General features: G+C 40.4%; 1 protein-coding gene across 1 annotated transcript; it reads left to right on the top strand.

Annotated features, from left to right (window-relative positions):
- The first annotated feature begins 1,341 nt into the window (after nucleotides 1-1,341).
- On the top strand, nucleotides 1,342-6,126 carry LOC119901619 (immunoglobulin lambda-like polypeptide 1). The gene is made up of 4 exons (XM_038717194.1): nucleotides 1,342-1,401; nucleotides 3,981-4,059; nucleotides 5,491-5,799; nucleotides 5,912-6,126. The coding sequence occupies exons 1-4, from the start codon at nucleotides 1,342-1,344 to the stop codon at nucleotides 6,124-6,126; spliced, it is 663 nt and encodes a 220-aa protein (XP_038573122.1).
- The last annotated feature ends 5,678 nt before the right edge of the window (nucleotides 6,127-11,804 follow it).

The raw sequence follows: 11,804 nt of genomic DNA, 5'->3' as shown, positions 1-11,804 counted from the left end.
CATGCATATCCTCAGGTCGCCCTTCTTTTTCTTTGCACATACCATGGAGTTTACCCAGTCGGTGAGTTCTTCAACCTTCTTTATCACACCCAGCGTCGTCATCCTGTCCACTTCCTTTTTTAAACGGTCTCTCAGCGGTGCTGGAACACTTTGTGCAGCATGCACTACTGGTTGTACATTTTCTCTTAACTGGATTTTGTATGTGAAGGGCAGTGCACCAAAACCTCTGAAAACATCTACAAAGTTCTGTGTATTGGAGTCAACAGTGTCACTTGGTGGTTCTTGCCCTGGCAATTAGAGCATAGCTTACCAAAGGCAGGCCACTGTTTGGGGTTGAATGTTCGATCGTCTGTCTGCTGCGCAAGGCGTCTCCGTCCCTCACTTGAGACAACACTTACAGCGGCGCCATCACCCACACTCACTGCGCTCACCGCTAACTCGCTGAATGTCCTCACGTGCATTTACGAGAGTTCACTTGCCTGGCAGATCTTGACGGCCCCTTCCAGCGTCAGCTCCGTTTCCCGCAGTAGCCTTTCCTCCACACCAAACACGACCTGGTCTCGGAGCATGGAGTCCTTCAGTGTAGCAAAGTTGCATGACTGTGCTTTGAGCTTCAAGTCGGTCAGAAAGCTATCAAAGGGTTCACGCTACTGCTGCACCCGGGAACGAAAAACATATCTCTCGTATGTCTCGTTCTTTTTTGGAGAGCAGTGGGCATCAAACTTTTCCAGCACTTTATCAAGTTTGTCTTTGTCATCTTCACTGTCGTATACGACATACGTATACTTGTTCCCACAAACCACCACTGACACCGTTTGGTACAATGTGGAATTACACCTAATCATCACACCTGGGTCATCCAGGGCGTCGGCATGTCCCCCTTCATCATCGTCACTGATCAGGAGGGAGGCCCCTTTCTGCAGATTGGTTGTGAAGGCGGTGGAGCTCTGGTGACCCCTTTCCTCCGGTGCACAAGCATCGCATCAAAGTTTGTTTTTTTCCCCACCAACAACTTCAGCTTCACCAAAAGGAACGTCAGTGTCACTGAGTTAAATTTCTTTTTGTAGCTTCTCTGTCAGGCGAGCAGACGAGGAACGGGAAAAAGCCTCGGCAGTCCCGATGCACTCGGAGACGTCACGCTGGGCGCCCCATGCCCGAGCCACGGGGAGAGCGCATCCGGCCGTCTTCGGAGAAAAGAGCCGCACGGGACCTCAGCGCCCTCAGGGGCAGGGCCTCGCAATGGCCGCAAGCGGCCCCCTCGAGAGCTGCCTGGGCGTGCGGCATCCCCAGACAAGACGCACACAGGGCACGAGTGTCCCCAGCCGTGATGTTGACGCGGGCATGGGAAACACACTGCCTGAACTGCTCACCAGCCATCTCCTCTGCCAGACTTCCTTCCAGGTGAGAAATTTCCTCTCGTGGTTGCCGAATAGAAGCTAATGTGTCCGGTGTGCCGGCGTGCTTATATACGCCTCCAGTTACGCCGTCACACGCTACCGTTCTAGCAACGGCAATAGGATAGGAGTAGTTTCACTCATGGTTTCAGCCCTGCCACGCCCAGAGGCGTTCCCATAGTGTCGTCACCGACGCAGTTCGAGTTCCCTCGAAGGGGAATGAGGTAGTGCAAAGTCAACTTTATACCAAAAAACATTCAGTGCAAAAAAATGATCTAAAAACAATACAAATGTTTTTAATATTAAGATGTCTGTGAAGTTAAATAAAAATATTATGAACATAAAAATAAATCTAAGTTAATATAAGGGTAAAACTAAATAGAGCTAAAGTTTTATCCTGCACTATTTCCACAGAATAAATGCTCGGTACACAGCAAGCTGGCAAAAATTACAGCCAACACTTCAGAGCAAAACACGAGTGCTTCTTACTCAAACCCACACCAAAGTGTATCTTAATATCTTAATAACACAAACATGAACAGATTAACTGGAGGGGGGTCACAGTGTCTGACTCAGTTGTGTTTCTCCATTCTGCCTCTCTGTCCTCATTCCCATCACCTGACCTCCCCGCCCACCTGCTCACCTGTTCCTCATTTCCCTCACAAAGCTCAGTGTATAGTTTTTTGTCGAATCTCCTCCTTAGGTACGCTGTAGCCTATGCATAGCCACGTGTGGAGAATATTTCTTAAGGGGCTTTGTTGATGTGACAGGGAAAAGTAAGACAGCTCTAGCTTAGAGTAATTTAGCTGACCCCATAAGTGTTTTCTGACATTCTAGCTTTAGGTGTTTCTCACATGTACTTAGACTCATTAGTTAGAGACAGTAGCTCAGGCGTCAGGCTGGCAGATATCAGTGTTCTCTGGGAATCTTACAAGAATATTTACAAGAACTCACTGGCTCCACAGATCAGAGAACCACTCATGGATAGTGAGAGATTCCAATATGACGAAGCATTGGAGTCTAAACATCAGATAGATCAGTTGTAGGTGAAAGAAGACCTAATAGAGAAACCTACAGGCACTGGGGGGAAGAAAGAAACATAAAAGGGACCACCAGATGTTCTCCTTCAGATTTGGTGTTGGCATGTGACGTGATCACATGTTGTATGCTGGCGCTGTGTCTCCTCGGCCCGGCTCAATAAACCACACTATGTTAAGTCTTCATCAGTCTCTGAAACTTCTTCACACCTGAACCTGACTCACAATATTTCTTCAACACCGCATACTCTGCACAGTGGCCTGACACGCACACGCCCAAAGATTTAACTACATGTCGCAGACCACAAGAACTGTGATTGGTCGGCTGGTAGCATCACATTTCCTCCTACGCATTTCGTTTTTCTTCTTCCTCGACCGGTTTAAGGGTCGTACAAACCTCTCCTCAGACACCTTCTCTCGTCTCTGTGTTTCAGTGAGTAATTTCACTAAAAGTAACTGCTGTTCAACATCGATCAGCTCCAACTCCAACATGATCCGCTCACTTTCAGTCGCCATTGGAGTATAAATTGGACTTTAGTCTGGTTGTATATATAACGACACATTTGCACCAACGCTTTGCCAGATTGTCTGGTTTGTTCCTGTCCAGCCTTTGGTTCTCTGTCTGCCCCCTTTTTGGATAAGTCCTGACTGTCGACTTGGTTTTAATCCTTTTGTTAAGTGAACTTTCATCTCAACCTGTCTGCCTGTGAGTCGTGCTTTCGGGTTCAAACCTGCTGTTTCTGAGCGTTACGGGTGTTTGGTTTTAGTTCTGATATTTCATGATGATGTCAGCTGCTGTTAACTCTGCTCACCTGACGAGGATTTCAACTAAACGTTAAAAACAACAATAAAATAATTTTATTGATATTGTTCAATACCACAAATTATTAATTTGCCGCCAAGGGCTTTAGGATAGACGGTGCTGTATGCTGTACAGATTCAGCATACAGCACCGTCTATCCTTAAAGTCTTGATACAGATCAGAAATAATCTCTGTAAACAGATATCTGCATATGAATGCGTTCTGGTTTCTGTTTGTAGTCCGAATAGTATTGACCAATAAAATCTGAGCTGGTTTTGGTTGCATGCAGGTCAACAGTCCGTGTGGAGAGCAAATAAGGCAGAAACCATCGGCTATCATCTGATGAATATTTAACTTCAGATTAGCTTTTATATCAGATGACAGCTGATGGGCTCTCAGATTGCTTATCGGACTGTAAACAATGACAAGAGCACAGAAGAGGAAGTCTGGGCCTGGACATCTGCATCTTCTTCTGAAGAGTCAGAATCAAGTGAATTAATGAAGTGAATCCTCTGGGGACCAAGAATGTCTGAACAACAATGTCAATCCATCCATCCTTTGGTCCAGGTCCAGTCCATCTGGACCAGCAGACATCAGCATGCACAGAGCAACACTGCTAGTGTGTCTAAAAAGACAATAAAAGAAGAGACAGTCATGTTGATATGAACATTAGAGAAACACATCATGCAGCTGAAATATGATCCTGGTTCATCATCTGGACTCGTTCACCTCAGCTGACACATTCAGCAGCTGACAGGTTTTTGTATTACTCTGTTTCACTGTGGCTATGACATCTTTGGCTCTGGAACTAAACTGTATGTAACAGGTAAGAATAAACATTTATTTTCCTTCAGTTGTTTTATTGAACAAGTTCAAATGTGTTTTTAATGAGTTTCTGCTGCTTCAGGCTTCAAATATTAGTTTGTTCATAATTAGTAGAGTTCTTACAGCCGTGCAGCTATTGTTACATAAAAAGGTTCATAATTGCTGAAAAGATGTTTAAATCTCACTGCACAACTGAAGTTATTCTTTATTTCTGCACCAGCAAAACTGATTCATATGGAAAAAGTAAGATATTGACAAAGTTGTAAATATACAGTATTTGATCCTCTCAGTGAGTCAGCGCAGTCTATTGTTTTTGAAAAGACATTTTACTATAAATATGTTGTACAGGATAATTTATTAATTTTAAATAATAAAATTTACATCACGACAGTCAGATACTGATAATATTGCAATAACTATAATTTATGTATTTATATATGTGAAATAGAGTGATAAAGTCGCTCACACAAATATATTTGCATTTTATACTTTTAATATAAATACAAATAGTTTGTGATGCTTTATAATTTTAATTATAAAACATGTTTTCAAAAGTATATGGTAGTAAAAATTATGTATCAGGTTCTTTATAATTTTAACATCACATTATTACATTATATTAAAAAGTAATCAGTCAATAGTGAATCTTATTTAATATTATAAAGCTGTCTTTATTCACATTTAACATATTTAACAAAGACATTATTGATGCATTGATTAGTTGTTGAGTGGTTAAAGTTCAGAAATTATAAATAATGTACGTGACTTGACTTGAAATTATTTTATGTAAAGTAAATATGTAATTTGGTGTAATATGTATTTTTGTAAACAGTAGTTTTGATTCTTATGTAATGTTTGATATTATGTTACATTAAAATGTACTTAGATTACAGTATTGTTGTCAGATTTTTGATCATGTATCTGAACATATATGTAAATTGTGTTTTATATAGAATTTTTCAAATTTTAAAACTTTATGAAATTACTGATGCAACAATTAGATTTTTTTTGTTGTTAAAATAAAGTATATGATATATAATGTCTAAGTAAATGTAAAACTATAACTAATTTAATGTGAACGTAAAAAATACCTTTATTAAAATATGTTTATTAACCCTAATATATAAAACATTAAGTTTTTAAAGGAGATATTTCATAATTATATTATAAGAATCCAGCATATGTAGAACTGCTGAATAAGTAAAATTCTTTTCTTTCCTCATATAACATATTAATATTATTATTATTATACATGACATGTGTGATATGAAGGTGAATCCAGTCCATGTAGTGAACTGTGTGCTGTATTGATGAGGAGCTCAGTGATCAGAGTCCATGTAGTTTCCAGGATCAGACTGAATGCAGTGCTGGAAGCTGCTGTTGACTGTGTGAATGTGTGTCTGTGCTGCTTGTTGCTACTGTCAAACTTCAGATAACCCGGTAGTGAAGCCCGTGGTGAGCGTGTACCCAGCAGCATCCAGAGCCCACCATGAGGGGAAGAGCTCCCTGCTGTGTGTGGCCTCAGGCATGTTTCCTCCTCTGGTCCGCTTCTCCTGGAAAAGACGAAAGGAGAACAGTCTGACGGAGGAGCTGGCACCTGCTGAGGAGGAGCAGCTGGAGCTCAGAGAGTCGGGACGCACCGCCGCTATCAGAGTGATTGATCGGGACGCTCTCTACACGTATAAATACCGCTGCTACGTCCAGCACGAGGGGGGGGAAGTGGAGGCCCAAACAGAACAAGGTAATGAAGGCTTGGTGACTGTGTTCAGCAGAGAATCAGCTTCATGTGGAGACTCTGACAAAGAGAGCAGAGGAGCAGAGGACTGACATTTCTTTCTCCTTTTCTGTTTCAGAGGTTCCAGCGATCTGTTTTTTGAACCAGGTGAAACTGCTCTGTGTGCTGTACACAGTGCTGATAGTGAAGAGTCTGGTGTACTGCTGTGGACTCTCTCTGCTGAGGATCCCAGAAACAAGGGACCGTCCACCAGCTGCACACATGCTGACTGACTGTTTTCCGCTCACTTTTTTTCATCTCACTGATCACTTTGATCAGAAGTCAGAAATGTAAGTTACGATGTGCACAGGTTAGATACAGTCATCCTTAAAATATAAAAACATATATACACATATATTTGCAGTTACTGAGTGTAAATTCTTTGGTATAGTGTTAATTTGACACTCTAGTTTATTTCCAAACTATTATTATTATTATTATTATTTGACTTTTAATTTTGACTTGTATAATATCAGAAACTTAAGCTGAATCATTAGCTGTCTGCTAGGTGTTTTATTGTTTACGCTATCTTTCTGTTCTTGTGTCTCTTTTTAATACATTATGCAGAGTGTGGCAGGTTTGTCAAATTCTTTCAGTGTAACTTTCTTAATAAACTGAATATAATAATAATAGTACAAATGTACAGGAAGATATGAATATAAGCACACAGCGAAACAAGGACAACAAAGCTAAACAAGGATGAGCAAACATAAACATGTGTATAAGGCTGTTCTATACAAGTCAGCAGGTCTGGGTGTGCCACCAGGTTCAGTGCTGACTCCCTTTTATAATTGTGTCAGTGTGAATGTAAAACTCTACGCTGATGACACTGTTGTTCACACACATAAACAAACAGCAGAGCTGTTGTTAAACTACAACTGCTATAAAATGATCCCACAGTTGGGCTGAAGTCTGAATGCTGGCAACATGATGGCTGTGTTTATTTCTTCTAAACCAATAAAATGCTGCTTAAGTTTTTATTTTGCCTGCTGCTGTGTTGAAACGTTGTTTAGTTATTATTTCTATATGAACACTTTGCTGACTGATTGCCTGTTAGAATCAGTGTGAGGTAATAAAGTGGGATTAGAGCAGACTGCAGGTGGTTGAACATGAGCTGTTACTCTCACAATTAATAACACAGATCAAAGCTGAGACAGTGAGTACTGAGCGCTGAAATCAAACTGAACTTCCTGGAATGATTATTTAACATGAGTTGAAGGTTGTAACTGTCATTGTGTTATTTATGTGAAAAAGTGCAGCTAGCGGTGAGGAGGCTGCAGAGCAGAAACCCACACAGCCCGTCTACTGCAGGGAAAGAAGTGATGATTGGCTGTCAACAGTTTTTTTATGAGTCCTAATAACCACTGAGAGCAGCTGTACACACTCATCAACTTTTTTCTTGTTATCTGGAAGCCTTTTATTCCACTGAGCCCTCCACCCACACAGAGTTGAACTGAGCCCAGAGACCAACAATGACAACCCACCTGGAGGTCACGTACATGGACTTTATTTATGGAGATTTTAGCCATCAAAGGTGAACTTTACAGTTTACACTTGGTGCTGATGAGAGCCAACAAGTCCTCATACAAACATGACTAGAGGCTACTTTGTCAGAGCCGGAAACAGAAACACATTTCATCACAATCCATCTAATCGTTGTTGAGGTATTTCAGGAAGGGCTTGGTAACAGGAGCTGAAGCAGCAGCAGCAGAAGCAGCAGTAGTAAAAGGCCTCATAAGTAAAGCAGTGTGTTGTTGTAGCCACTAGAGAGCAGCAGTCCTCCCAAATACACTACATACTAATTATATTATGTGTATACTAACTATCTTATACTACATATTACTTCTATCATACTACATACTCATTCTATTAGACTACATTCTAATTATATTATACTACATACTTATTCTGTTATACCACATACTAATTATAATATATGCTAATTATCTTTTACGACATTTTAGTTATATTATACTACATACCAATTCTGTTATACTACATATATATTATATTGTACTACAAACTAGTTATATTATACCACATACTAATCTTTTACTGCATATTACTATATTACTAAGATCTATTTTAGTACTTACTTCTTCCATTACACTAATTATACTTACCATATTATACTACATACTATTTCTATAATACTATATACTACTTCTATCTTACTACATATTAATTCTATTTTGCTACGTGCTAATTATATTACATGCTAATTACATTACACTACATACTACTTTAATTATTCTACTTACTACTTGTCTACACTACATACCAATTCTGCTGCTACAAAGTTCCTGCTCGACACCCATTTTTACAATTATTATTGATAGGTCTATTATTATATTATTATTATTATTATTATTATTATTATTATTATAATTAAATTTAAACATTACTATAATTAACAGTACCATTATTTATTTTCAGTCTGTACCACTACTACCTTTACTGTCTTTACTGTATTTCTGTGTGGATATTGTGTTGGCTGCTAATTAATACTAATTCTATTATACTAATTTTTATTTCTATTACACTAAATGATAGTTCTATTGTATTTCATAATAATTATTTTATGCTAACGGTCATCGGCCTACAGACGGGAGGTTGATCAGCTGGCTCTCTGGTGCGGTCAGAACAACCTGGAGCTTAACACGCTCAAAACTAAGGAGATGATCGTGGACTTCAGGAGGAGCCCCCCCATTCTGCCCCCATCACCATACTCAACAGCCCTGTGTCTGCTGTGGAATCCTTTAGGTTTCTGAGATCCACTACATACCAGGACCTGAAGTGGGAGCCCAACACTGACACCATCATCAAGAAGGCCCAGCAGAGGATGTACTTCCAGCACCAGCTCAGGAGGCTCAACCTGCCTAAGGAGCTGCTGATCCACTTCTACACAACCATCATCCAGTCTGTTCTCTGCACCTTCATCACTGTCTGGTTTGGATCTGCCACCAAAAAGGACAGGAGCAGACTACAACGGACAGTCAGGACTGCAGAAAAGATCATTGGTGCCAACCTGCCCTTCATTCAGGACTTATACTTTTCCAGAGTCAGGAAATGGGCAGGAAACATTACTGCAGATCCATCTCACCGCGGACACAACCTGTTCCAATTTCTCACCTCTGGTAGGCGCTATAGAGCACTTTACTACCAAACCAACAGACTCAGGAACAGTTTCTTCCCACAAGCCATCACTCTAATGAACAGCTGACTCTGACTCACAGTGTGAGGAACGATTCCTGTGCAACCACCTACCTCAACATCATAACACTTGCACAAAATACTTACTTATTTATGTCAGCATTTTTGCACTATGCTCCATCACACTGTGTACATGTATGCATGTAAGTGTACCTGCATATCACATCCACATACAACATGTACATAATAATGATATTAATAATTTTACTCTTGCATCCTTTGCACTGTGCTCACTGCACATATTTGTCAATATCTCTCTATTATTTTTGTTTCAGTTTATATTGTGTATATTTGTGTTCTCCATACTGTAGCCTGTGTCTGACTTTATTATTGTGTTATTGTATTATCATTGTATGAGTAGGCACATCGTGAGCAAAGTACAATCCAAAGTCAAATTCCTCAAATGTGTACACACACCTGGCGAATAAAACGGATTCTGATTCTGATTCTGATCCAGAGTAACTATATTTTTAGATAATGCGTCTCGGACGTGTTTGGGCCCCAGTACAATAACTTCAGTTTTATCTGAATTTAACATTATGAACTGTTAGAAGAATCTTTACCAAAGAACGACAGGTCACTGGAGTCACAATCAGTGATCTTTCATTTGCAAGGAGTCAATACATGCACTACAATGAATACAGAATAAACTAACGAGAAGGGCTCGACACTGTTTTTAAACATTTGGTTAAACCCATTGTTTTCCATGTCAGACAAGGTAGCTGACTCTTTATCTAGGTCACATGATCACACGGATGTAGACAGGAGCTGTCATCTACATTACGCCATGTCTCCCTCCCGTAGGCGTTTCCAGCTCTCTCTATGCACAAGTTTCATAAATTCACTGAGATTATTAAATGCTTCTTTGTTTAGACAGGCTTGCAGAAGTTTAAAATACTTACATTACATTTAGCTGACGCTTTTATCCAAAGCGACTTACAATTGCTTTATATGTCAGAGGTCGCACGCCTCTGGAGCAACGAGGGGTTAAGTGTCTTGCTCAGGGACACATTGGTGGATGGGTCACCCCATCACCACCCCACCACTTAAGCATAGCACGTTTTTCTAGCAAGAAATAAATAAGATGTTAGAAATACTTTAATCCAGGTTTTATTGATATGTTTCTTGTACATTTTGTTCTATGACTGAAAAAACATCTGTCCACTCCATTGGAAATGAAGTGCCATAGGTTTTATTACACCTTATTGTATTTATTTTAAATTATTTTACTTTGAATTTAAACAACTTTGTGTATTTATACCACTTTCTCTTAGTAAATGTTCAGTCAAGGGCAACTGGACTTGGTTGAAGATACTGGAAGACGTTTCGTCCCTCATCCAAAGGACTTCTTCAGTTCTGACTGACTGGCAGGGAAACTCAGCTATTTAACCTCAGTGGGGTCGTTGGCCCGGGTCATCGATACCGCTGGTTCGTTAGTGTTCCTTGTTGCTGTGACGACAGTCGTTAGGACTACCTGTGGCCAAGACTGAACGACCATCGTTGGTATCTTCACCTGAGGCCAATAGGTTACGTTTGTTGAGTTTCCTGGGAAGTGATGAAAGGACAGCATTGTAAGTGGGGGATAAGTGGTGGCGTAGACCCCCTCCCCTGTTCAATGACGGCTTCTCGACCCGGGTGTAGATGCTTCCTTGACACCTCTTTCAAACCATCCATCTTCTCTGTCTAAAATGTGCACCTGGTGGTCCTCAAACGAGTGTCCTCTGTCCTTCAGATGTAAGTAGACTGCAGAGTCTTGACCTGAGGAGTTGGCCCTTCTGTGTTGAGCCATGCGTTTGTGTAGTGGTTGTTCAGTCTCCCCAATATACAGGTCTGTGCATTCCTCACTGCATTGGACCGATACACTAGATTGCTTTTCTTGTGTTTGGGTGTGCGGTCTTTGGGGTGGACCAGCATCTGTCTTAGTGTGTTCTTGGGTTTAAAAAACACAGGGATGTTGTGTTTGTTGAAAATCCTCCTGAGTTTCTCTGATACTCCAGACACGTATGGAATCACAATGTTGTTGCGTTTGACCTTCTTTTCCTCCCCTGTAGTTTTGTTCTTCTTGGATCTTGTGGCTGTTTCACAAAGGTCCATTTAGGGTATCCACAGGCTGTAAGTGCCCCCTTCAGGTGGTTCTGTTCCTTCTCTCTGGCTTGGGCGCTTGTTGGTATGTTTTCCGCTCTGTGGTGCAGTGTTCTCATGACCCCTAGCGGAAAACATACCAACAAGCGCCCAAGCCAGAGAAAGGAACAGAACCACCTGAAGGGGGCACTTACAGCCTGTGGAACTTATTTGACAGTTTGGGCAGCGAACTATTCAGCAGGTGACTGGGCGCCTTCATCAGAGATCAGCTGGACATCAGCTGGTCAAATCTGAGAAGTCATGATCATTATTATTCTATATCTATAAATAACTATAAACATATATTAATTATAATCATATATTGTGATTTTCAGTCTGCTTTTTGAGATATTTTAGCCTTCTTAACTTTGTCAGTAGACTAAAAGTTATATTTTAGTGATGTCTTGTTTCAGCAGGTTTTAAAAACTGGATCTTGTATTTGGTTATGTTTGTCTAATATTATTAAAACATTAAAGTGTGACAAATATGCATAAAACTAAGAAATACTACAAATACTTTTTGTACACAGACCTGTAGATATACAGTATGTTTTCCTCAGTATCACAGTTATCCAGTGGAAGTACATCCATGGCTACACTGCTAACAGCTAATCCAGCTACGTTTTATTATTATTTTTT

Source organism: Micropterus salmoides, unplaced genomic scaffold, assembly GCF_014851395.1.
Source record: "Micropterus salmoides isolate LMB-PRFRI ecotype aquatic unplaced genomic scaffold, ASM1485139v1 Ms_hic_scaffold_14, whole genome shotgun sequence".
NCBI lineage: Eukaryota > Metazoa > Chordata > Actinopteri > Centrarchiformes > Centrarchidae > Micropterus > Micropterus salmoides.
This window is presented reverse-complemented; position numbering and strand designations above follow the sequence as displayed.

What these genes read in the sequence shown, in the direction of transcription:
- LOC119901619 (XM_038717194.1), top strand. Translation starts at nt 1,342, where the DNA reads ATGGGAAACACACTGCCTGAACTGCTCACCAGCCATCTCCTCTGCCAG. An exon ending in AACTAAACTGTATGTAACAG is followed by an intron (nt 4,060 to 5,490) that starts GTAAGAATAAAC and finishes GTCAAACTTCAG; the next exon opens with ATAACCCGGTAGTGAAGCCC. An exon ending in GGAGGCCCAAACAGAACAAG is followed by an intron (nt 5,800 to 5,911) that starts GTAATGAAGGCT and finishes TTTCTGTTTCAG; the next exon opens with AGGTTCCAGCGATCTGTTTT.